The sequence below is a fragment of the Pelecanus crispus genome, chromosome 10 (genome assembly GCF_030463565.1).
Source record: "Pelecanus crispus isolate bPelCri1 chromosome 10, bPelCri1.pri, whole genome shotgun sequence".
Lineage (NCBI taxonomy): Eukaryota > Metazoa > Chordata > Aves > Pelecaniformes > Pelecanidae > Pelecanus > Pelecanus crispus.
This window is the reverse complement of record NC_134652.1, coordinates 10,251,130-10,278,155: the sequence shown is the minus strand read 5'-3', so window position 1 is coordinate 10,278,155 and position 27,026 is coordinate 10,251,130. Positions and strand designations below refer to the sequence as shown.

The 27,026-nt window shown below is 40.1% G+C and overlaps 1 protein-coding gene across 1 annotated transcript in view; it reads left to right on the top strand.

Moving 5' to 3' along the window:
* TDRD1 (tudor domain containing 1) overlaps positions 1 to 18,477 on the top strand; it is a 28,472-nt gene extending 9,995 nt beyond the window's left edge. The window contains exons 9-25 of the mRNA XM_075717904.1: positions 103 to 249; positions 1,131 to 1,302; positions 2,590 to 2,673; positions 3,170 to 3,346; positions 4,546 to 4,653; positions 6,103 to 6,273; positions 7,709 to 7,957; positions 10,660 to 10,782; positions 11,929 to 12,039; positions 12,236 to 12,406; positions 13,476 to 13,721; positions 14,227 to 14,343; positions 14,564 to 14,674; positions 15,842 to 16,009; positions 16,359 to 16,580; positions 16,762 to 16,808; positions 18,385 to 18,477. Coding sequence (XP_075574019.1) covers positions 103 to 249; positions 1,131 to 1,302; positions 2,590 to 2,673; positions 3,170 to 3,346; positions 4,546 to 4,653; positions 6,103 to 6,273; positions 7,709 to 7,957; positions 10,660 to 10,782; positions 11,929 to 12,039; positions 12,236 to 12,406; positions 13,476 to 13,721; positions 14,227 to 14,343; positions 14,564 to 14,674; positions 15,842 to 16,009; positions 16,359 to 16,580; positions 16,762 to 16,808; positions 18,385 to 18,477 — 2,517 coding nt within the window. The remainder of the gene's footprint in view (positions 1 to 102; positions 250 to 1,130; positions 1,303 to 2,589; positions 2,674 to 3,169; positions 3,347 to 4,545; positions 4,654 to 6,102; positions 6,274 to 7,708; positions 7,958 to 10,659; positions 10,783 to 11,928; positions 12,040 to 12,235; positions 12,407 to 13,475; positions 13,722 to 14,226; positions 14,344 to 14,563; positions 14,675 to 15,841; positions 16,010 to 16,358; positions 16,581 to 16,761; positions 16,809 to 18,384) is intronic.
* Positions 18,478 to 27,026: the final 8,549 nt, after the last annotated feature.

Here is a 27,026-nt window from a genome sequence, read left to right as displayed (position 1 = left end):
GTTGCTTCAGAATTGGTCAGTGCCTTTGCTGATAAACAAACCTGATGAAGTAAAGCAAAATATGTTGTGTTCTTACTAAGATTATTGTTTATTCTTACGCAGACCTGGAACAGAGCACTGGTAAAAGATGTGGATATATTGCAAAAGAAAGCACAAGTATTCTATATAGATTATGGAAATGAAGAAAATATTCCACTCTCCTGCATTAAAGCTCTGCACAAAGACATTGAACTGTTGTTTCCTCCATGTGTGAGTTCTATTTTCCTAACAGTAGCTGAGGTATCTTAAATTAATAGCTCTGAAGTGAGTGTAACTCGTGTTTCAGTGTAACTGTCATTATCACAGTATTTTGTGTTCAGTGAAAGTGATGCATAAAACCTGCCATACTACACTAAGTTCACCTCCTGAAATGTTCCCTAGCTATTCCACAGGAGTGAGGAAGGCCACCTGGCTTTTTTTCTTCCTAGTCCTAGAAAAAAACCCCTGCAGGGTGGTTGGGTCCACATGTCCCTCATACACTAGAGGACAGCAGGGGAAACATTCTACCTGCATATTCTAATCTGGTCTCATGCAGTAGTTGAAAATCAGTTGTAGTTTGGGCAAACTTTGTTTGGAGTAAAGAGAGCTGTTGGTCTGAGTTCATTGCCATACTGTGTGAATGTGAATATGAATTTAACTATGCACAAAGAATAGAGAAGCATTCTTTCAAACGGTGACAACTATAACTAGCAACTATTTGAATAGTCTTCCATAGGTTGTTCACATGACTTTCTGCTGGGTCCATAAAAGGTTGAGAACTGTTTGAATCTTGGCTTAAAGCCCTCAGTGTCTGCTGAGGGCGAGTCAGGACATGCACCTGTGGTCAGATGTGATGTGTGATACAGCCATGCCTTTCACAGGACAGCATAAATAGTGGAAGAATCGGAGGAAATGTAGTTTACAGTTTGAATTTCCTAATTCTTAACTCTCTTGTAAAGAAGTTAGTTGAGTTGATAGCGCTTCATATTCCAACAGCAGTTTTAACTTCTATATGCCAGACGATATTTCTGAGGGCCTTAATTATTTAGTCACTTTTTCTACAGGGCAAACAACTCCCTACCCCGTCTTGTTCTAATTTTAATTCTTTCCAGGCCATTAAGTGTTCCTTTGCTAATTATGATCCAAAAGAAAAAGGGCGGAATGAAGGCACCACCAGCTTTTCTTCCCAACTCATGGGAAAGCACTGTTCAGTAACTGTTGTTGACATATTACAGGAGGAAATTATGTTGAGTTTTGCTGTAGATGTTGCTCTTCCAGATTTTGGTGAGTATTGGTAGTGCAGGGGAAAAAACCCAACACAATTGATAAATCTTTAATGTTCACTTTCCCTCCCCCTTCCCCTGCCCAATACCTTTGAAAGAGGGGTTTTTTCTTTTGCTCTCTGCCCTCTTGTCACTCTCCCAACCTGCCCCTTGATTTTTTTTTTTAATTTTATTTATTTATAGTTTTCTTTTATTTCACCTTTCCCTGTAGAGGTCATCTTAAAATGTCTGTACCTGAAATATCTTGTTAGCTTAATAACCTTAAATTTTATTAAGGTTACTTTTCCAGTAGAATTGTAATAAATTCAGTGTTTTCTGGATTATCTTACTTATTTTTCTGTTTTAATAGATGCATGCAAATTTGGAACCATGTTGTTCCTTTTATCTCATGCATTTTTAACTCTTTAAAAATGGTAGTATCAGTTTCTAGTTCCACTAAGGATATTACCAGCTTTTGTTATATTTTGTACATGCTCGCTAAAAAAGTATCCCAAAGAAAGTGCAACCACTGGATATTGTTTTATTTAGTTGGAGAACTCTAAGCATGTTTATATTTCTAACTTAGCAAGCCTCAGTGGATAGAGACAAGCAGAGCACCTGACCTTTGAGGCATCTGAATTCAGATTTTCGGTTGAGCTGAGGGGGTGGCTTTGATGTGCTTTACCGCACATTAATGGCAAAACAATATAACTTGCAAACCTCTTGGAGAGAAGATCACAAAAATATCATTGCATTCATGAAATGTTGCATGCATCTATTCCATGACTTTACAAGCAACTTACACACCTGTATGCAGGTTTTCAGTTGAAAATAATTATATTGAAAGCTTGGAATACTGCTTCATGCATTGGAAATGGAATATGTAATAGCTAAGCAACTCAAGATTTCTTTGTGAATCTTGGTAACTCATTGCATACTCAGTATTGTAAATATGGAGGTAAGTTATGGATGTTTGTGTCTGAAAAGCTATAATCAGTTTTTCAGCTAACAGTCTTTAGTGACTACGAGTAAATGTTGATTGTTACTGCTTTGCTCATTTTATTTAGTTGAACAGTCTTGGAGCTGTGAATCTCTTCAGAAAACTCAAGTAGTTGAGTTACCCTGAAACTACTTTTATTTTGCATTCTAACCATATTAAGTGCTCAACAAATAAGTAAACGTGCTTACGTTCTGATAGGGATATAGGTCAGGCTCAGAAGATGGTTCTGAAATGAAACTAAATTATGACTATCTTGTATGGTAACTAACTTTGTTTCTTACGTCTGTATTTAATCTGTATCTTACCTAGAAGACTGTCTAGATAAAGTGCCTTCAGAAATTAAGTCTGATTTAACTCTAGGAAGTAATGACAAAGGAGGAGACTCTCTAAGAGGTAAGCAAGCAAATCAGACTTATTAGTAAGAGACAGAAAATCATAGAATCATTTAGGTTGGAAAAGACCTTTAAGATCATCCAGTCCAACCATTAACAATAGAATACTTGGGCAATTTTAGGTCCTCCCATGTTGCATGATACTCTGAACGTAGTAAATACACTAGCTGTTCATTAGCATCATCTCCTACTTAAAAACATTGGCTAGTGCAGCTTCCTTCAGTTCACTAGTGACAGTAGCACATATGCTTTTTAATAGTATGAAGTACTTGTTTAGTGATGATTATGTGAGCATTAACTTCATGGATAATATGACACGAGCCTTCAAAGTCCAAAGAGTCAGCAAAAAGAATAAACCTCTTCGGCATGTTTAAATTTTCAAAGTCATCTAGCTTTTGATGAGCAACCTCCTTTTTTTTTTTTTTTTTTTTTTTTTTTTTTTTTTTTTTTTGTTGTGGCTTTTTTTTGGGTTGGTTTTTTTTTTTTTTAATGTACAGAGTCAGAAAACCATTCTAAGGGAAGTAAAGAAAAAATACCTGAAGATGAAGAATTTCTTCACTGTGCTAATTCAGTTGCAGAGTGTGTCTCCGTATGTATCGGAGATGCATTTTCTGGCGTGGTTTCCTGTGTTCAAAATCCAGAAAACTTCTTCTGTCAGCAGATGCACAGTGCCCGTAAGTGACGCATTGAAAAAGGGATGTAAGATACCTAGTATGCTATCTTTCTCTTCAGTAGAGAGTGGCTGGAGGGAGTTGTTGCTGGTCTTGTAGTTTGACCTGAAATGGTGATGCCCTGTAGCTTTAGGCCATGCCTCAGTTAAAAGCCATGCTGCTGTAGAGGATATTTTTGGCAGCATTATGTCAGTATTGCTTACTAACCCGTAAGGTGATAATTTGTTGGCAGTCTGAGTAATGCAAAGTACAAAGATGGTGTGGCGTGGATTTTAGCAATCTGAAGTCAATTTGTATCACAAATATTTAATGCTAAATATGTTCTCTCACATGTTCCAGAAATGCGTGAGTTTCTAATTACTTTGCTTATTCCTATAATGCCTTGTTGCTTTACCACTGGAGGGAAGTGTTCCCTTACAGGCTGCGTGTGTGGACTGAACTTCTCTGTTACGTAGTATGGGGAGAATATTTGAGCATGAGAAAGCCAGATAATAGTGCCCAAACCTTGCTTTGGTGTCTTCTGATAGAGGAAAACATAACACCTAAGTAACGCTAGAGTGCTAGGCTGCGGAGACTTTTGGTGCATCTCTCACAGAGCCAATAAACAGATCTCTGAGTGAGAATAAGAGCAGAGTAAGTTTATGGGATGTTTCCTCCTAGTGCTGTCTGAGACAACTGCCCCGCCCCCCCCCCCCCCCCCCAGCTAAAAGGGCTTTTGCAGCTGGATGTGGGCTGGCATATCTCCTAACCCTCAGAAGGTTTCTCTTCTGTGTACTTGTGTAGCCTTTGAATTCTGGGTAGACTCATAGCATAGGGTGTTCTTCGGCAAGAAATGACACTTGCCATCTGCCTGTTGTTTGAAGAGCTGTCTTCCTTGGTTTCTTTCTAGCATGCCTCTGCTAGCTTGGTTTCAATTCCTACTGGCTTCAGTTTTGTTCCGGTGTTGAAAAAGCCTGTGACTGGTTTTCCCTGTCTGTTCTCTTTACCACTGTGATTCCTCAGACTCGCATGAGGACTCTCTTCGATCTTACTGATTGAAGAGTCCTAGTCTCATCGCTATTTTGGTATTATGTTAAACATTATGTGAAATAATCACCATTATACTACAAAATGTTCTTCCAGGCTTTGAACTTAAGATTTGTGTACTTTTGTAGTAATTACAAGACAGTGTATGTTCCAAACCCTATGTATTTTAACATCAGGTCAACTTGCTGAGCTTCAAGTGTCTCTTAATGAACATTGTGATGAATTTCCCAGTAGTCCAGCTTTCCATCCTGCTGCTGGAAATGTATGCTGTGCCCAGTTCACAGGTAAAAATGGGGTGAAAATATGGCTCTTCATACATGTCGCTTTAATTTATTACAAAAATAAACACATTTTATAATTACGTTTCATATAGAGTTTGTTTTATTTGTGTCTGGTTTTAGCTGTGGATAGCATTTGGTAGTGATTTTAAAAAATTATTATTGATAGAAAATGATGACATCTGTAAAATACTAGTTTAAAAAAAGACCATAAAATGGTCCCTTTGTTGAGCAAACTCTTAACACTGGGTTCATTTTTGTATAAAGGAACTTTTTAAGAGACGATGAAAAGAAATTTTTTTTTTAATGTTGGTGAGCACTATTTCCTGTGGCTGGAAATAAATATAGACTTGGAATTGTAGACCCCAAAAAGGGGACAGAAGAAATGGGATTGTATGTAAAGATGCTGCTCTGACAGACGACTTCGAAAAATGTTATTTAGCCAAGACCTAGTAGTCCTGAATTGTATGTTCGTAACTTAGTTTCCACCTGACAGTCATCACTGATGTCAAGTTTCTACAAGTCTCATGACAAAATTGAATCTTGCCTAATCCTAGGCTAGTATTCCGCATAAAGCGGTGTTTTGTGCTAGGAATTGGTAAGTCTATATGAAAGAAATACCTTTTTATTAGAATCTGAAGTCCTGTTTGCCTGAGTGCAGTAGGATGCAGATGAATCTCTTTTCACAGATTATTGTCCTTTTCATCCAGCTTTTAACAAGAAAAGAACCTCCATACATTGCTGCTGTTATGCCTTCTTTCTGGTCAGAAATGTTGCTGCTGTAATTTCTTTGTGATTGATAAACATTCCTGGTCATGTATTTCTTTCCATATCCTGTGGTTTTGCTGCTTTGAGTAAATTAGCTGTAGGACTGAACAGATAAGCTGAAATAAATGGGGTTTTTTGCACATTCAGAAAAAGCTAGTACTACCAGTAAGCTGTCTTGGCATATGAATGGGCACTGGTTTCAGGTGCCTAGCTAGGGAAAGCTATCAGTTCAGTACCTCAGATGTCTTGATAAACTTGAGTAAGCTTGTATTTCTATTTCTCAAATATTGAATTAAAATACTTACATTATTAGATCTGTTGTGTGGCCTTTGAATTGCATGTCATTGTGGTCAGCTGAGATACTGTTTGCTGTTTGTTTAAATGTATTGAACTTAAGCACTACATCCACATAATGTAGTCGATTCTTTGTTGCAATATGTATGTTGGGGTGGGGGGAAGGGGAGGTGTCTTTATGGAAAGAATGAGTTTGCAACACTCAACTCATAGGCGGATGATGGTGGTAGATATTGCATCCACAAGGGTTTTGTGAAGGTTTGTGTGAACTGTAATGCTGCTGTTTTATGCTGAGACTGATGTCATATTTTTATATTGGTCTGCCCAAAAAAATAATTCTGTTCTCAGAAGTTAAAAGTGAAGTATAATGAATACCTGTATCTTCCGTTTTAGAAGACAATCTTTGGTATCGTGCTGCTGTTATAGCATATGTTTCTGAAGATACTGTTTTGGTGGGCTATATAGATTATGGTAATTTTGAAGTTCTTCCGCTGACTAGACTTCGTCCTATGATTCCAAGATTAACGGAATTTCCAGCTCAAGCCATAAGATGTACCTTGGCAGGTATGAAATAAATGATAAGCTGTTTCAAGCTGCGTAGAGGCAAAATAAGTGGGATTAGATAATGACTGCACCTGTAGCTTTTTATATTGAAATATGGGGAAGGATGGAGATAACTGTAGGTGTTATTTTCAGAATTCTTAATAGTTGTGGCATATCTATGAAACATGACAAATCCTTCCTAATGTACCTGGTGACCTGCAGTTTGTATGTTTGGAAAACTGTGTTATATTAACATACCTGTTAGGTTTTGCATGGGCTTTTGTTCTAAGCAAAACTCAGTCACCTACTGGTTTTGTGGAATTCTTAAATCTGTTGCGGTTCTAACACTGCAGGGGAAGGTAAAATTTCATTTCATGTCTTGAAATTCAGAACTGTATCTGTCCTCTTCCCCTGGGGCAAATCTAGCAATACTACTGGTAGATTCTTCTCCGTAGGCTTGTGAAATCTGTCAAGTTGGAAAGGACATTGACGCTTCCTAGTTCATCCTTCTACCTCAAGCCAGGATCATAATCTGGTTTTTTTGACATACTTGTTTAGCCTGCTGTTGGAAATTCTTTATTTTCTCTGTTTGTTCCCATCACTATGTAAGATCGTCCACCCCACTGCTTCAAAATACCCTTCCTTTAGGATACTTTATATCTATCCTTCCTTTACAATACTTTATATTTAACCTGCTTTTCAAATTTTTGATAAAGTTAAGAGCAGCATTCTAGCTTCTTACTTTGGAGGAAAACATGAAACAATGCTTCCCTTGTATGTAGAGGTGGAACTGATGCATATGGAATGTGACCTAAAGAAATCTCTTTTCTGGGGCAAATCACGATGCCTATAGCTGATAATGAGTGTTCTAAGACTAAGAAAGGTCCTAAACACAACATGGACACAAAAGAAGTGATCAGATAAGATGTTTCCTGATAAGAGTCAAGGATTACTGGTACATAAAATACATCTTTCTGGAAGGCAACTTCTGCCAATCTGTTACTGTAAAGTTCAGGTTATAACTTGCATTTTAGAAATAAATTGAGCAGCATAAAGAGTAAACATTTAAGGAGGAAGAAGCTTACGGTAGCAGATAGCGTGGCTGAGCGATGGTTAATGTTGCTCAAAGCTATAGGTTGTATTCATGAGACCCAAAGACTGAAACTTCTTACAGACATTCATACTAAAGGAAGTATTAAATCTGAATTTACGCTTCTCTTTATGTAATAGACTAGTTGTACATGATCTTTGTCAGATTTTCATTAAATCCAAGTACTACAGAAGTTCAGAATCTAAATAACTGGGTTTGGAATCTTGTTACAGGCAAGAGGAGTGGGGTTGAGTTACTTGGTATATCTGCTGCTTAATCTATTGTTTTAAACAGTGTTGTTGTACCTCTCATATTGTTGAGACTTGGATTGTCCTCAGAACTTTTCCATACTATGTGACTTTTTAGGTATAAAGCCACCATTAGGAGCCTGGACCTCAAAAGCTATTTCTTTTATGAAACAACTGGTGAAAGACAAAGTGTTCACAGTAAAAGTAGTGGATAAAGAGAGCTACAGATCTGTGGTGGAGCTTGTAGATGCATCAGTTACTCCAGTAATAAATATATCGAGCCATCTCATAGAGAAAGGCTGTGCAGCTGATGAATCGAGGATGTCCTTACCAGCAATCGGAATGAGTGATGTTAAGCAAGCAAATGGTGAGCACGAGCACATGCTCCTGAACTGGCGTTATTTAACCTCCTACTAGAGCGGGTACAAAGAATGCGAGTTCTTAACTGGTAAGAACTTTCTAGTCTGGCTCATGAAGTCTAGCCTTCACACCTCTGAAGTTGAGCCATGGCAACTTTGCCATGAAAAAATTGTGTTTGCTTGTGTGTCCGTGTGTGTATGCATATATGTGTGCATATGTAAAAAAGTTGCAATTGCTTGCTTTTGGAAGACCATACTAGTATTTCACTTTCTCTTGTCAGAGGTCTTAAAATTTCCAGTTGAAGTAGGATATAACTACTTAGTAACTGCTTGTTCTTATGCCCTTGTCCTTTAGCTCAAATGGTATTTCATCTTCATTGTCCTGTATTTTACAGCTAAACCCACATATTTAGTCCTAGAAAAGTTGTTTGACTGCAGTAGCCTACACAACTTCAAGGCTATGCCTAAATTGCCTTTTTTGCATTTCATGAGCAAAGCTTCAGTTTGAGAGATTGGCAAATTCTGTGTCAGATTTCTTTGTATTTTGGGAAGATTCCTAGCTTCTCTCATATGAAGTGTGTTAAGCCCCTCTTTTCCATCCTGTGTCTGGTAACCTGATCCATCTGTGCTGAAAACTGGGGGAAGTCTTTTTGTCAAGGCTATGTCCAAATCCCTTCATTTTGATCTTCCTCACTAGATGCCTCATGGCCAGGACATGGGGTTGTCACCCTGGAGAAGCGAAGGCTCCGGGGAGACCATATTGCAGTCTTTCAGTACTTGAAGGGGGCTTATAAGAAAGGGGGGGGACAAACTTCTTAGTAGGGCCTGTTGCGATAGGACAAGGGGTAATGGTTTTAAACTAAAAGAGGGTAGATTTAGATTAGATATAAGGAAGACATTTTTTACGATGAGTTGGTGAAACACTGGCACAGGTTGCCCAGAAAGGTGGTAGGTTGCCCCATCCTTGGAAACATTCAAGGTCAGGCTGGACAGGGCTCTGAGCAACCTCATCGAGTTGAAGATGTCCTGCTCACTGCAGGGGGGTTGGGCTAGGGGATCTTTAAAGGTCCCTTCTAACCCAAACCATTCTATGATTCTGTCATCTTTGTTCAGCAGGGTAAGGCATCTTGTACAAAATTCAAATGAACAGTAACTTTCATCGTTATATCCAAACACATTTTGTTCTATGGCCATCGTCCTGGACCTGTTTTGTACTACTTGTGTTTCTTGGTTACTTCTCACCTTTCTTTAATTTCTTGCACTGAGTGGGAGCTTTTGAATGCAGGTTCTAAACAGATCATCCACTTTTGTCTTAAGTGTTTTAAAACATGTGCTTTTTATATTGGAATTTGAACAGATACATTCCTCTGCCAACTTGCAAAATAATTTTTCATTAACTTGTTTGCTTTATTTAAACTTAGTGACTAAATCTGTGATTGCTGGATCCACCATCATATAAGAGGAGATTTTAATTAACTTGCCAAAATTAAGAAACAATGTATTTTTTGGTTTAGAGGACTATTTAGAAGAAATCTCACAATCACATGAAAAAACAAACAACTATATTTCACAGTTGCTAAGCTTCCTAAAGCTTTCTCTAAACTTTGAGCCATTTGTTAATTTTTATTTTTCTTGTCAACCTTTCCTCCTCCTGGAGTGGAAAATTCAACCAGCTTCTATTTCTTTGAGCATATTTCTCCAAATATGCCAACTGTGCTTTGTCCCTTCCGGTAGGGATCTGGCAGTTGCTTATAGTGTGAAGGACAGTCTTGTATTCCACTGAAAATAAAGAAGATTTGAGAGCCTGTTTTGATTTTTTTTTTTTTTGGGGTGGCGTGGTGGCTTAGTTTTGTGTGTTGGTTTTTGTTTTTTTTTTTTTTTCCCTTTGCCTGTTGGCAATATGACTTTCTAAAGTAATCTACTGTCAGACACAGTACTGGGCAGACGGAACAGCATCTCAGCATGGCCATCCTTGAAATGCAAAACTTTCTTGAGCTTCATTTTCAGAAAAAAACCCCAAACACTTAAACTGGAAAGGTCTACCAAAGTCGGAGGCCAGCTGTTTGTACTCAACTCTTTAAAAGGCTGATGGTATTTCTGCATGCCATTGCCTACCACAAGTTGTAACAAACTTAACAGCTATGAAAAATACAGGAAGATTTAATAATATGCTAATGGAGGAAATGATGGCTTCTCCAATGTGCCATAATTTAGTTTTGACATGATCTATTCTACAACTTGTGTTAAATAATAAACTTCTTTCAGGTACTTGAGTATAATATACAGTGCAAACTTCTGCAACCAGTCTTTCTATTAATCTTTTTGTTCTCCTCCTTAGACCATTTCCAGTACTTTTGGTGACAGCTGTTTCCTCCTTCTATGCCCCCTAGCCTGTTGCCCAAGAACCAAGGTTCCCCAGGGTCCCTCTTGTGCAGGTTGTTGCCACCTGGTCTGTACCTCTTTGTGGGATTACTCTTCCCTGCTCATCTATGGCTTGCCCTTCTCAGTAGTGATCAAATACATTAAGCAACTGGCACATTTCTCTTACTTGCTTTTATTCTGCAAATAGGCTCTCACTTGTAGTTAGTTTGTTGGATTACTTATAACAAGAAATTTGAGGACATGAATGAGCATTCAGGGTATGTAATTTTTTTTCCCCTGTAAAAGTTATTTTAATTTCTCTTCCTCTGTGTCTCTCTTTTCTTTCTAGAGGACACAAAGAAAAAAAGAATTTGCAAGTGGAGTAAACTAACTCTTAAACAAACAGTAGATGTTGTAGTGTGTACGCTGTACAATCCTGGAGAATTCTACTGTCAGATTTCAAATAACAGTGGTAAGTTTATTCAGCTTTTTTTCTTTCTGCTAGTTTCTTTGCTTCCTGATTTGTCATTTATTACAGTTCTAGTTCATTACTGTTTCAAGTGAGCTTATAGCACCAAGGCTTACCTCTGAGTTTTTGTATCTAAGAATACAAGTGGAATGATGAAGAAATTGGATCATGGTATGTAGTGACTCTGAGATTGAAATCTGAAAATGTTGAAGGTAAGCAGTTGAATAAAATTTAACCTAAGACTGTAGAGAAAAGTGACAAGAGCTCCCACAACCTAGGCAAAGGATATCTAAACAGAAGATAGTGAATAAGAGACGTGTTCCTTGTGCCCATACAGTGTTTACTGGAGCTGTCTTCTAGTACTCTGTCCTGTTCTAATTATAGAAACTTAAAGAGATTCAAAAGAGATAACATGAAAATTAGAAACTACAGCTTTTGAGACTTGAGTTGTTCTTGGATAAGCTCAAAAAAAAATGTTGTTCATCTATGTGCATGTATAAAGACTTCAGATAGCCACTGGCTTTTTAACTTACTAGAAAAAGAGCATGATGAAATTCAGTGGCTGGAAGTGGAAGCTAAATGCGTTCAAACCAAAAATACAGGGCAGATCTTAAAAAGTGAGGGAAGTTTATTCCTTGACTTATCTAGGGATAGTATAGGTTGTTTGTGGCTTACCGCCTTTGAAACATGACTGAATTCCTCCCTAGAAGTGATGTTATAGAGCAGGCTTAATGACTTGATATAAAAAATAAATACACAAGCAGGATGAGATCTCATAATCTGTCATATGCACTGGCTGAACTAGATCATTCCCACAGTGTTACCTGGCTGTAAAATAATGCTTCGGATTTTGGAGTGAAGGGTGCTTGTTGGATTAGTAGGAAGAATTACTGGTCATTTTGCTGTCATACTGAACTAATTTGTCAGTAAATATCAGCTATCTCACCTCTTCCTTCTAATAAGTCTGTCTAGTAAGTTAAATAGCTAACTCTGTGTCAAAAGTTCTTTTTATATGAAATCCTAAAATTCACAGAAATCTGCTATGAAATTTTTTTATAAGCAATCTATACAGTGAACAGTATTGATAAAGTTCAAGTTGGCTTATTTTGTTGATCTCATCTTTGGGGTTTTTTTCTTTCTAATTTTCAGAGTTACTTGCTCTAAACTTACTTAACAAGTCATTGTCTGAATACTGTCAGAAAACTCCACCAAATGTCTTTAAGCCTGAGAATGGAGAACCTTGCTGTGCTTTTTTCTCTGGTAAGTAACAAACTAAAATATTTTTGTTTTCAAAGGGGGAACATAAATCAAAAAAATGGATATCTGATAGTTTGCATTGGTACAAGATAGCAAAGAATTGGATTTATGTACTAAAAAATAAATGATGGTAAACTTACTAAACATGTGAATTTAATTTTTATTTATTTATTTATTTATTTTAAATTTTTAAAATTAGATGATGGTAACTGGTACCGTGCTTTGGTGAAAAACATTACTTCAGATGAAACTGTTAAAGTATGCTTTGTGGACTACGGAAATGTTGAGGAAGTACCACTGGATAAAATACGGCATATCTCATCCTCATTCCTAAAACTTCCATTTCAAGGAATTAAATGCTGGCTCTCAGGTGGATCTTCTTATTGATTCTTTCTCTTGTAAGAGCTATTGCATTTAGAGAGTTGCTGCTTTGGGTGAATGAGGTGATGACAGGGTATAATGCACAGAACTCTGGGGTTTTGGGTTTTTTTTGGGGGGGGGGTGGTGGTTTTTGTTTTGTTTTTATAATAAATGTCTGTGTTGTTTTCAGCCTCTGGAAATTGTGGGAGCCATTGTTTTACCCTTACTACACAGTAGACTGGCATTTAACAGAAAGATGGTGGCTCTTCCCTGAGCTCCTGACAGTGCTGTGGAGTGATCTGCATGGAGGTTTACTTACTGATGTAGCAGTCAAAGGGAACTTGTTTAGTTCTGTTTCATCTGTAGCTCTTACTAGCTTTTGCTTGCTGCCTTGCTAGGAGTAAATGTGCTTTTGGGCAACTTAATTATTTCTCAGAATTTTTGCAGGCAAAGGAGCTCATCTGTTTTTATGAAGCAAGCTGGCCTTTCAGTTCTCTGTAGGGGTGTTTCATTTGATTCCTGCAGAGTTTGGCACTGTACTGCTGTTTCTCAGTCTTCTACCAATTCTCTGCCTCTTCCTTTTCCACACCAAATCACTCAAAATTCTGCAGAATTATTCTTCCCCTCTAATCTAGTCTACTTGGTTTAAAAATAAAAAATGTGGAAACAGGAAAAAGCTCAAAAACATATTTCTTCAAGGTGTCTTCTGCTGGGGTTTTGTGTGTCTTAAAACACTTTGTTTTTGTGCTTCTTTGATAAAAAGGCTATATTTGACTGATCATAAACAGTCTTAACTGTGTTGTTTGTACTAAGGCACAAGGATTTACTTGGTAGAATATCGTAAAACGTAGAAAACAAAACTTGGGAGTTCTGAGGAAATGTGTTCTTTTAGAAGAAAGGAGGAAGAGGGAGACCAGTTAACAGGATGAAGTACAATGTGTATCCCTAAGGCAATAAAAGTAGCCATGGTATTTTGAGTTGTGCTTTAAAAAAAAAAAAGGAATTTTTTTTTAAGGAGAATACAATGTTGACAAAAGTTACTTAATGGAGATATTTTGAACAGTTCTCCTATTTCCTAGGTATAAAGCCTGGTAATAGCAAATGGATTCCAGAAGCTACAGCAAGATTTCATATGTACACTGCAGGGATAAAGCTTCAAGCCAGAGTAACTTCCCTTTCCAAAGATGGGGCAGGTGTAGAGCTTATTGACTATTCTTCAGGTCATCCAAAAGTGATCAATGAGATACTAACTTCTGAAAAATTGGCTGTAAAGGAAGTTCTACAAGATAAAAATAACTTTCCAAACAAGTCTGTTGACAAAAAAGGTAATTAAGTGAATGTTAACTTTTAGATTGAACAAGAATTTTCAGTATTCCAGTCTTTAACGGTGATCTTGGGGTTTAACTATGGTTAATATCAGTAATAAACATGCATAGTTTTGATTATATTGTCAGTTTTTACAGTTAAAACACAAGCTGCCCTGCAGGTGGCATTATAGACAAAAAGATAAAAATTGCTGGGTTTGTCTTAAATTAATGCTATTTGAATATTTGATAGTAGAGTGTTACAAATTTGCTATGACTGAAACTTTCCCCGTGTTTACTTTCCAATATGTTATTTTTCTGAGGTGTTTTTTTACTTTAGATACTTTTATATTGTAATACTTTTATGAACAGCAAATCAAGAATTGTCTTGCTTTAGATTTCTGTTCTTGAAGGGGAAATGTGCAGTTGTCTCTAAAATTCAAAATGATACTCTGTAACAGTTACTTATAATATGTATGTGCTCAGAGGAAAGTGGTACGCTGCATTTTCTTACTATTTCTATTAGAAACCTCACTTGGCAACTGGAAGGTGATTGAATTGGCTATAGATGAAACCGTAGCTGTCTGTGTAACAGAGGTTGTAAGCCCAGACTTGTTCTATGCTGTACCAATTCAAACTAAAGGTAAGAAAAAGTATTCACTGTTCCTAATACCAGTAAGAAGTCACTGTTGCAAGCTAGTTAATAAAATGAATGCCTATAGTGAACTGAACCACATGGAAATGTAGCTCGGACAGTAGAAAAAATATAAAAAATGTCAAGGGTGGGAGCAGGGGAGCTTAAAAATAAGTATGCTCTTCATTATATCCAAATGTGGTTAGTTATCAAATGTTGTTTTCTGTAGATCAAGAGAAGCTACATAGGCAGTTGATGGAACTAGAAGGCTATTGTAAATCTTGTAAGAACCAGCCCTTCAAACCAAAACTGGGTGAAGCCTGTTGTGCCAGGTTTTCAGGTGAGGCAATCATTCATTCATTTTCTTGACCAGTGTAAACCACAACTTTCATTTTTGCTTTAGAAAAAGGAAAACCGCCAACTTTAAAGTGCTTACAGATCTCTTAATTCTGTTACAAAGGATAGCCTGGCTGCATCTTTAGGGCAAAGAAACCGTGTGACAGCCCAGGAGAGAAAATAAGGAATAGGCTGTGCCCGGAAAAATATATGGAGCTTTAAGAGGAAAGAACAGCTAGTTACTGTTTAAACTGAAATTCGTCTGTGCTGCCCTGAGTCACAGGGGCATGAAATTCATGGCAGAGCAATAGTGCGCTTGCATCTATAGAGACCTACTTCTGGTTTGGGGGTGCCTGGGTGTTGTTTTTGTTGTTGCTTTGTGCAAGCGTGCAGTGGTGACACTGGCTATGACTGATCGTTCAGCCTTGTTAGCCTAACAAGCTGTCCATGCTCAGTGAACTGTTAGTTCAAGTCAAAAGTATTCTTGACAGTGAGGGAACTTCATTGTCTTAATCTTTTAGAAGAGGTGATACTCCGTTGATATATTTGCTCGATATGAAAAAAAATAAAGTACTGTTGACGCATAAATATTAAATGTTGACTGCATGTGGATTGCTACAGGAGAGCTGGCGAAGTGCTGAAAATGAATTTGAGTGTTAGATCAGACAACAGCTCATGGAAAACAGGATAGGTGAATTAAAAAATATACTAGGCAGACCACAAGAGTATACCTAAATGTTTGACGGTTGTTTTTAACTTCCAGTGATGGTTTTTTAAATTTTTTTTTTATGGCTCTTTAGGATAATTGAGGAAAAAGGATTTTTTTTTTTTTCTTTTTAATTTTGGTTAAGTTTTGAGAGGGAATAGGTGTTGGAAAACAAAGGTAAGGAGCTAGAAATACAGTGTGCAGACATCCTTAAAACAGTATTGTAGTAAAAATCTTATCTGTGTAATTGGAGCAAAATGCTGAAAGCGACACTTAAATCTTCATGAAGACAGCAGTCAGAACCTACTCCCTTGTTCTGTGGGCTTGCTTCTTGTCAAGTGGCCTTTTTTATATACCAGCATATTTTAAAATTCCTGGAAAACCATGCAGATTCTTGTTCTTGGGATAAGCTGTGTTTATAAGATGGTACTTCACAGGTGATTCTTCTTGTCCCAATCTTTTCAGGTGATGGTCGTTGGTACAGAGCTGTTGTTCTAAAAGCTTCTCAGTCTGCAGTGAAAGTACTATATGCAGACTATGGGAACACAGAAACTTTACCACTTTCAAACGTGCTGCCAATCACTGATTCCTACTTAAAGCTGCCTTTTCAGACAATTACATGTTCACTTGCAGGTAAAAAAAACCCAAAAAACTAAAAACAACCAAAAAAACCACCCCTGCAAACCCCTGACTGGTTGTTATCTTGAACATTACAAATCTGTATCTATCCTGATGATAGTGCTCATTCCTTAATACTGACAAACAACATGACGATCTGCTGAAATATTATAATGGTTAACACTGTGGAAACTGTTTGAGAAAGTATGTTTTTAGTTAATTATCTGTAGAGTCTAAGCTATTTATATTAGGAAAATTTAGCATCATATTTTCAAAAACAGTGATAACATTATTTGTAAGACTCAAGTCATATCATAAAGGAATTCTTTATAGAACAAACTTGATTGTACTATTTTTTTGGCAGGAATAGAGAAAGCTGAGTGGTCTCCATTATTACTTGACAAGTTGAAAGAAATGTTATTGAATAAATACGTCACAATTACAGTGAAAGGGATTAATGGAAACGTTAATGTAGTAACGGTGGAGAAACTTTCTGAAAATGGTAGTCTGAATGTAGCTGACAAACTGGTAATGGAAGGTTTGGTCAAATCCTGCAGGGCTGAAAACTTACATACTGAACATCAAGGTACTTACTTTCACTTAATTGCTTCTTAATTTAAACTTAATTTGAAGAACTGTGGGCACATGGGATGTCTAAGTGACTTTTCCTTCCAAAAATCTTAGCGAATTCCACACGTCACCTCTTAAATTAGGGAAGCAGTGCCCATGTGTATTTTGCTCATTCACTTGCTTTGTTTTTTCTGTAGGCAATGGAGGTGAGACCAAATGCTGCTGCACAGAATTAAAAATGCAAGTAAGATTCAGTCCAAGCTAAACTCACTTTTTTACATTTCCAGAATTTAAAATAAACCCTATGCGGGAAGCAAATGAGAGTAGGGAGATAATAGCGAACCGAAACATCAAAGATACGCAAAGTGAATATCCTGACACTTCTTCTCAGTTTGTTTTATACATGGTAATAATTAGAGCACCCTGAAACTGAGGGAGGATAGTGTACAGATCACACAGACTTCGTTAGTCTATGTTTTCCCACACATACATCTAGTTCTTTTTTTTTTTTTTTTTTCCCTCTAGAGTATGAAGGCTCAGGGGTGTTACTTTGTTGTGTAAAGGTAGTTGTGATGTTTTGCATAAACTGTGTCATTTGGAGAAAGGGAAGCTGGATTTTTTTCAGTAATATGGCTGTGTTTTGCTGTGGATACCATTTGGCAGACAGCTGCCCATGTAAGAAAATTCTTAGAATGTGTATTTCAGGTAGCAGAGATTAATAGTAATATGTGCCACAGTTTTAGTCATGAAACTAGGGCTGAGAATCTGAGTTCAGCAGAATATTCAGTATTCAGCAGAATACTGGAATTTGTAACAGTGTTTGCCAGTTGCAAGATTTTTTTTTTTCTTTTGAAAAAAAAATGAAGTGTCTCTTACAGATACTGCATATTCCTGTAACTTTTGAAAGCTTTCTGGTTTTAAGCATTCCAATTTTTTATTTTAACTTAGGCTATGTATGAAAAATTAGAACTTTAGATTACTAAAAGTAACTTAAAGTATACCAGAAAAGATACATGGGCCTTTCTCAAAGTGAGGATGCCTGTTGGAGGAATGAGCAAAATTTTGAATTTTAAAGACAGAAACCGCTTTCAAGGGTGGTTTGAACTTCCTCCCTCTCCCCCCAGCCAGAGGCAGCAAGGTCAAAAGCAAAAATATGCACGATGATATTTTGGAGGTAGGAAAAGAGCATTTCTGTTCAAGGTCACTTAGACTTTTACTGCTTGAGAGTAAGCATAGTTACCAGCAGTTTAGTGGCAGAAAGGCAGTAAAACGGCTGTTCCTGAATGTAGTTGGCTTCTCTGTCCCGCTGCAGGCTGTTGAACCTCCGTTTCCCTTCCCCCTCTGTGCCTCTCTGATCTTCCAGCTTGATCTAGCTAATGTCTCTTCTGACTTCAGTTTGGTCACTTTCTGTTTTCTGTCATCCTTCCTTACTTGGGTAAGTTTGTCTCAAAGTCTCATGACAGATGAAGACAAGACAGAAGATTCCAATATAACTGAAAACATCAGGAAACAGGCGTGTGAATAACCAAATTTAAGATCCTGATCCCAGTCCTAATTTGAGTATTTAATCAATTTGGTTCAAGGAAGTTTCTTTAGGGGAAGTGGGGGTGGAAAGGAGGGGGGCTGAGGGAAGGCAGCCACAATTCTACAGGCTTTCCCTGCCCCCTTTCCAGAAGCTTTTACAGCAGAAAGGAACTATATATTCATTGAACTAATATGGGACTTCACTGAGTTTGTAGTTTTAGGATCTACCCTAATCTGAAATCAGCAATTTAAAAAAAAAAATCATATATTTCTAATTCTTTCTGCTTATTCCACAGCTTAAAAAGCATGAACAGATCCTACTGTTCCTTTTAAACAAGTATGAAAATCCAGATGGATTCACTGAAATGAAAAAACTGTTGGACCACTGAGTCTCTGACACGTGCTGTTTCATTTGTATGTATACCAGGTTGCTGCAGTTCCTTTTTTGGAAGAGCAAGTGTATTCATCAGCTTAAAAATGAGAATTGCTTAGTAGAAAGTCTGCTGTTTAAGTACCTGTATTTATCTGTATGCTTGGATTGTTACTGTGAAATAAGTATGTAACTTGAAGGATTTCAAAGCTGCAAGCTAAATTTTCTGTTCTGTTTTTGTTTCATACCACCGTGTGCTGCTAAGCATTTTTGCTTTTATTTTTGCTGTTGAATGCACATAACTTTATGGAATGGCCATTGCATTGTGACTCTATTCTGCAAACTTAAATTTGAAATTATTGTAATCGTAAAGCTGACTTCAACTTTGGTACCATTAATTTTACTTGAAAAACTGTATCTTATCTTGATTAGTCTTCTTTCAGCTTAATTTCCGGTCTGAAGTTAGACTGAAAATTGTTCTTCATAAACTTGGTTTCAGTATCATTAAAGGCTGAATCTTGTCTTGGACTGCATATAGGTAGTTCTCTCTAAAATCAGTAAACACTTAGATGCGCACAGTTCTTTATTTACACTTAAGCTGTGTAATATGCATCTGTCAATATTGTTTTGAAGTAAATTGTATTAGAGATGTTTTGTCTATAGCTATGTTGTCAGGATTTCTACCCCATCAAGTTTTTTCACATCATAATAGAAAAGTCCCATTCTGAGATATGATAAAAATACTGAACCAAACTATTAACAAATTTTCAGTATTTCTCTAAAATGTAGGTGGTACCTAGTTGTCATTTCTGACTAATCCAGTGGCGATGTTACTAACGAATGCTAAATTATTGTTCATGGAGCACAGTAGACATTTGCTTATTGAAACTACAGGGTCAGCTTTTTTTGTCCACTTGAGGTATATATTTTAAGTTTGGGCTTTGTGCAAATGGGAAGGAAGGATCTTGAGATGAAACTTGTTGTGCAAGTGAAATATTTTTGTTTGACTTAATGTTTTATTACACTTAAAGTGCCTCAGATTGTTATTCCTGCCTCTTAGGTTTTGTTGCATCATATTCTTGCAATATCTAATAATTAGACAAACTCTTGCACTTGAGTTTCCAGAGTTCTTTTTGTGCTCCCATTTCTGAACCAAGACTGTGGCCGTCTCAAGTGTGCTCTGACTTCTGGGATAAGCGTGACTTTCACAAGCATTTGCCCACATGCAAAGCAACTCAACTGATGCTTTTGTTCACTTTTCCACACACCACCTCTCCTAACAACTAGTCATTGCATTTCAGAAGATGACTTTGACTGCAGTAGTCAAAAGTAGTCTCTTTGTCTATACTTCCTAAGCAGAAGAAAGGCAAAGTGAATCTTTGCTTGTTCTACGCAGGCAAAAACCCCTGGAAAGCAGTGGTTGGTGGTTCACTTGGAGATGTATGTATGGTGCAGCACAAAAGTATCTGGCAGTAATCCTTCTAGACAGTGGAAGGAAAGGAGAAGTAAGAGACTTCATATGGGTCAGAGACTTAGTTCACTCCTTAACTTCAGGTGAAGTCTTTGGAAACATTGATGCAGGGATAAATGAAGCAAGAAATGTGGAAACCTCTTGGACTTCTTGACGTAGCCTTGGGTTCCTCGTGCTTTGTTTTTTCTCTGCTACTTTTAATCTGTAATTGAAATCTGTTCTTGAAGTGATGAACTATCAGCTATGGATTACAGTTACCTAAATGCTAGTATAGAATCTAACTTTCAAAGTAAATTTTCATGTGTGATTATGTTGAACAAAGGTTATTATATAATAACACATTTAAACTATAACATCCATGCTTTTGGTAAATAAAATTTATTAATTCCTCTCCACCCACTCTGGAGAAGAAAAACAAAAATGAACTGGAACTCTAGAATAACATAGCACTTCTGAAAGGGAAGTAGTATAAATTTAATAAAAATTATATAGCACTGAAAAACAACAGGTTTTTTTAATCCTTAAAATATCATTTTCATTTATGAATTACTGTTGGAGAAAGAGTTTACTTTGTTCATTGGCTTTGATGGAAATTATTTATTTATTATTATAATATTATTTATTTACACTTGGTGTTGCATTCCATTCCTAACCGTACATACTGTGAGGTAGACACAAGGGAGTGTTTTGCCTGTGCAGATTACAAAATTACCGACCTGTGTTTAGTTTTGTGTGGGAAGAGATGTGCAAGGTAGCACAGTCTTTCGTGATTACTAGTACTTGCACATGTTAATGCTGGTTAAGCCTGTTGGGTTAAGGCGATGCAATGCTTTTGAAAGGCAGTGTTGTCTTGAGGCTTGGACTCTTGAGGTCTTGCTGTCTACTTTCAAACTCTTAACTACAAGTGGGTCTGACACCTTCTCCCCTCCTAAATATATGTTACATGTTTACTCTTTCTGAAGGTGCTTTCTTATTTACAAGGGCGTTGCATCGCAGTGGTCGGCTGCCCCTTCTGCCTGCAGTACGGCCGACCCTTGGGACGGGTCAGGGGGAACTTCCGTGTGGGATTTGGCACCCACCTGGCTATGCCAGACCCTGTTTGGCAGCTCCAGCCAGGTTACTGTAACCTTCTGAGAACTGCATTACCCTCTAAAAGGAAATTCAAGATAACAGCTAGGGATTGATTTGGATTAGTTAGTACCCTAATCTCAAATTTACGTGGTAGGGAAGGGCTGAAAGTACAGTAACAGTGATCCTCTCAATGTTTTAGAATTACAGGTTTTTAACAGCTATGTTGTTGTAACCCTATCGTGTAAGACAGAAATGTTCTCTCCAAAGCTGGGCCATCCTGTAGTGCCAGTGTATCTAAAATTAATTGCTCTGGTGCTGCTTTCTTCCTTGGCTTTTATTGTGGGAGATGCTTTTCGGTGGTGGGCGTGTGGTGGGCTAGAATCTAGCCCGATTACCTCTCCTTTCACTCCGAGTCAGACCTTTGCAGGAAGGGGAACAGCTGAACGCTGAGCAAGGTCCAGGTGCTGCATGCACCTCAGCACAAGAAGGACATGGACCTGTTGGAGCGGGTCCAGAGGAGGCCACAAAAATGATCCGAGGGCTGGAGCACCTCTGCTACGAGGGCAGGCTGAGAGAGTTGGGGTTGTTCAGCCTGGAGAAGAGAAGGCTGCGGGGGGACCTTATTGCGGCCTTTCAGTGCTTAAAGGGGGCCTACAGGAAAGATGGGGGCAATCTTTTTAGCAAGGCCTGTTGTGACAGGACAAGGAATAATGGATTTAAACGAAGAAGAATAGATTTAGACCAGACATAAGGAAGAAATTTTTTACAATGAGGGTGGTGAAGCACTGGCACAGGTTGCCCAGAGAGGCGGTGGAGGCCCCATCCCTGGAAACATCCCAGGCCAGGTTGGACGGGGCTCTGAGCACCCTGGGCTGGTTAAAGCTGTCCCTGCTCACTGCAGGGGTTGGGCTGGATGGGCTCTAAAGGGCCCTTCCAACCCAAAGCATTCTGTGATTCTATTCCTGTGGTGCAGCTCATCTTGTGCCCTTACTCTTGCTGTGGAGCTCTTGCACTGCTCAGCTTTCATGAGTAAGGAGTGTTTACAGGGTGAGTATGGTAGGCACGCACGTCCTGTTGGAGAAAAGTAAAAAGCAGAATAAGGAAAGCTGCTTTAGGAATGGGATCTGCTACTTTAGTATAGCTTCTGTTAGGGAATAAGATTATTACATACTTAAATTCCAGTTTATTCGTAGAAAATGTAGCTACTTATAACTCCAAAATATATGAATTTAAGAATTCATTAAGAATTCAATTTAATATATGAATTTAACACTATTCAAAGGACATGAACTTGTAGAGTTCTTTACTGCTCCTGCAGTTGCGCATCTTCAGTTGTAAAAAAAAAAAAAAACAAAAAAACCAAAAAAAACCAAAAAACCCGACCAACCAAACAAACCCAAAAAACTAACCAAACAAAACCCTACCAGCAAACCAAAAATCAAAACAAAATGCCAAAAACCCCCTAATTTTTAAAATGGGCCACCTAAATCTACCTCCAGGTGCAGTAGGTGTGAATATGGTACTTTCCCTCACAGATGGAGAATGGTTTAATGTGGAAAAACAAGCATTAGGGAAAACATTCTCCAAAGAGGCTGACTCCTAAATGAAGCTACTTGATGGCTGCTGGTGGTGCAAAGGAACCTCACAGTCTGCGGTTTGACTTCGGCTCTGCGTCGCTGCCGGGCCGGTTAGCTGTGCTCCGGGGAGAGCGCTGCGGGGCTGCTGACATTTTCAGCTGTACTTGGTCTCTCGGGCGAGCGGATAGAACAGTGTGACTCTTAAATGGAACCTAGAGCCATGGGCGTGTTCGTGGGTTTGGTTTTTTTTTCCCAATCCTAGTCGTGAATGGGAGGGTGTGATGGATGCGGAGGAGAGGCTGTCGCAGCTGAACGCCATATAAATGCAAGGGTGGAGGAGGCTGCTCGCAGCCCCATCAGGTGTGCAAGCGCTACAGAGTCTTGCAGAGAACAGGTAACATGCAACTCAAACCGCTTTTCTCTTTTTTTTTTTTTTTCTCCACTCCTCCTTTAGTCGATAACATCTTAAACCTCTGACTGAGGGGTTCGGGACCCTGCGGGCAAGCAGAGGTGCTGGGGGTAAGAGCCTTCCCGTGCGGCGGGGGCGGCCCGCGGCGGGAGGGGGGGGCTCGGGGAGGGCCGCCGCCGCTCCCCCTCCGGCCGCCGCCGCCGCTCCCCCTCCGGCCCCCGCTCCGCCTCCGGCCGCCCCCGCTCCCCCTCCGGCCGCCGCCGCCGCCTCCCCGCCCGGCAGCCGCGGGGTGCGGAGCCTGGGGCAGCTCACGCCGGGCCGGGGCGGCCGCTGCCGCCGAGCGGGAGGAGCCGGTGATGGCGCCCGGGCGAGTGCCCCGGGCCGGGGGGCTCTCAGCATCTGGGCTGGGCCTCGGGAGCGGTGGAGCCTCCCCGGCCCTTCGGCGGGGTGCGGCGGGCCGGCGGTCCTGCGGCGGGCGTCCCGGGGCCCGTGTGCCAGCCGGGACCGGGGAGGTGGCGGTGGAGGGCGCCCAAAAGCCCCGTTGCCCAGCCGAGGTCCCGTCCCGGGTCGGGAGAAGCCCTGGCAACGGGGCAGGTCGAGCCCCGGCCGCTGCGTGTTTTGCCTCTGGTCCCGTTGCGGGCTGCCCCTGAGAGCGTCGGCTTTGCTCCTGTACTCAGTAAAGGGCATTTGGTTGCTATAATAACAAAAAGCCCACCGCCCAGGAAACCAGACCTAGCCCATGCTGTAATGCTTTAATTGACTTGTTTCTGGCACTTTTGGGGTGCAGCCAGGGGAGAGCGCTGAACTTGCCAGGGCAGGCTTTCAGACATGTCGTGTCTCATCCTTAGTGAAAACCTTTCTGCAGAAGACAAAGACAACTTGATCAAGTCTTGATCAAGCAAGAACCGAATGATATCTGACCCAGACACTTGGAGTTCATTAAAGAAATTAGAGTAGCTCCTGTCTTTGAGTACATGGCAACAGCGGCTTTTCCTGACGTGGTCTAATGGCTAGAGCAGGACTCCCTGTCTGTTTCCCAGTTGTGCTACAAATTCATGCATCTCTGAGCAAGTCACTGTCTCTCTGTATCTTGGTTTCCATGTATGTTAAAGAGGGATGAAGATGCTTCCCCAATGGCCTGGAGTGGAAAAGAAACAGGGAGGCAGCAGGACCCTGTTTCCAGGTTATCTGGCAAGATGCAAACAGACATCAAAATGTGACCTGGAAATTGTGAAAATGACTTCCTGGGGGCTTCTACTAAGTTGACTTCTATTTTGTTTGTTAATTTTGCATAGTGAAGGTGAAGCATCACCAGCAGATAACGTCCCACATATAACTTCCCTCTGGGAAGCTTTTGGACAGAGGCATCTGTGTGGCATGGTGGTACATCTAAGGAATAAAGCAGAGAGATGTTGTCTTGCTAATATGCACAAGAAAGCCACCTGCTGCAAGGGTGCAGGGATTGTGATCCTCTCCCACCTCGTTCTTTGGGAACCATCCACACCTGCTCGTGGTGCAGGGAGATCAGTTGTTGATCCGCCTCAGGTGTGGATGTTTTGGGCTGGTGCGAGGCAATGCAGGGCAGATTTGCACAGCTCGGGGCAGGGGTGGCAGGGGACAGTTACGGTAACCGCACCGGAACCCATAGCCTTGAATTCGTAGTTCCCACCAGGGTATGTGACCAAGTTATCTGCATTCTTTTGTAACCTCAATTATATTGTTTGCATATTTATTTTCTTATGCTGCCATTTGTTTGTCCTAAGGCACCAAGTTCCCACAGATCTCTGTACCCCTTTTCTCAGTTGCTGCACAAAGCATTTCTTCCCAGCACCCACACTAGCTGCCCGCTGCTGCGAGCAAGTGCTGAGCGCTTGCGATGGTGAGGCAGGCTCTGGCTCCCTTGGGTGGTCTTGCATGTGGCATCCAGCAAAGGATAAAAAAGAGGAGGCATTCATGGAAACATTCCCACTGTTCTAGTCACAGGCAAAGTCAGTAGTATGAGCGCTTCTGTCAAAACAAATTACACAACAAATTTAGCACAAGCTCTTGGGTCAGGAAAATGTCTCTTATTCCATAGCTGGTGGGTCGTACGGGACCTGATCTGCAGTATGTTGGTTTTGACAGTACCCCATGTGAGCAGGGCTGCAAGATTAAGGTCACTTTATGTACGGGAGCCCTTATTGCATGGGGGAGAAGAGCCTGTCAAAACTGTTCCTCGCTGCAGAACCAGGGGGGTTGAATAAACAAGCTGGTTTTGCAGAGTATCTTACAGAAATTTAAACGTTTATCACTTAGAGAAAAGAGTTGTCAGAAGTTTTAGACTGAAATTTGTGATGTTTAAGGAGAAGTTAAATGTTTCTGCATCATCTTCCTCCTCCCACTGCTAGCTGCCCTCAGTCGGGGCAGTGCCTATGGCCAGGCAGAGGGGACACCTGGAGTTCCCAATAGAGGTGGCCCACTGCCTCCAAACTTGGGCAAGAAGAAAAAAGTAAAATTTACTTCTGGAAAACAAGCTGAGGGAGACTGAAAGAGGGGCCAGCAAAACTGGCCTCCTCTCTTCGCTCCCTACATTTACATGTCAGACGAGCTCCTCACAGCGGGCTCCTCAGCAGGCAGAGCAGCGCTGGAGGGAACCATAGAGAACTACAGTGATGGGGGTTGCTTGGCTTGCTAAGAATGTGCTTTAATCAATAAGCAGCATAATCTTTTCTGCTTTCTCCCTTACCATTAAATAAAAGGGGGACAGTTTGAAAAATGAGCTGGAGATACCTTTTGTTGCAAGCCAGGTCTCCGAGATGAGAAGAGGTGGTAATTAATTAAAGCAGCTGACTGGTACTTTTAAGTATCTTCTACTTGGCCCAGTAGAAGAGTAACATTTGCCCCACAGTAGTGTACGTGCTATCAACTGTTCTGGTTACAGCCTGTAGAAATGGAGTGTGTTCATATGGATATACGCAGGATAGCATCTCATGGTGGTGTTGCGTGCCAGGCAAGTGCAGCAAGGTGCGTGACACCAGCTGCAAGCCTTTTCCCTTCTTACAGAGACACCAGCCCACAGTAGTTTTTGGATCCCTTCTCAGCCAGGTGCTTGCCCCGTTGTAGGTGCAGTTGTGCTGTTGGACCTGGTTCCACATCCAGGTGACCACAGTGGCCGGTGATGCTGGGTTCACTGTGTTTTCAGGTCACGGGTTGGTTCTGTCTCATTAGTAAGAATAAGCAAGCTCAGGTATTTTGCAGGTGGTGAAAGACACGTTGAGAAGATACTTGTGAAGAAGAGCTTTTCCCTCCCTCTACCTCTCTCCCCCCTCTCCTGTCTCGCTCCTGCAAATAAGGTACACAGAGTTTTAGCTTTGCCTAAGTTGTCGTCATATTTATGTGGCTAGGTGAGAATCTGGGTACAAAAAAAATGAGTTTTGACTGAGTGTGGTTAAAAAAAAAGACAATTTTTGACTCAGTACTAATGCAGACGTTTTTGAAATTCCCTTTCGTAATGGCCAGGAAAATAAAATGAAAAGGCCCTTCACCCACCACCCCATCCCCCAGCAGAGCTGCTGTCTAAAGTTCCTGGACTGCTGCTAATCCTGGGCTAAAGCTGATGAGCAGTGGGTGACGATGAAGCTTTCTTTCAGTTCCTGATGCTGAGAGTCTAGCTGGGCTGAAAGGCATTAAGAATTCATCCTGTAAATTAGTTGATTTAAGCCCAAGATAAGACCCAGTTGTAGAAACATCTTGACCTGATGTTTTGTATGAAAACAACCTGAAATCCCCCCACGCTTGTTGCACCTGGCTGCAAGCAGAGGCTTGACCTCCTTTGGGTGTTGTGTGCTGTGAAATTGGCTCCTAGAAAGAGTGTCCTCGGGGCATGGTAAAAGGATGACCTTACCTCTGTGGCATGTGCTAGGGCTTGAAGCTGCTGACGGACACAAGGGCTTCCTTGATGAAGTCGTGTTTTGTGTTTACCTCCCTTTACTTAAGCAAGCTTGAGATCTGTTGGGTGTTGGGAGGATGCGTTGAAGGGTGATTCTTGTAAAGCACCTGGT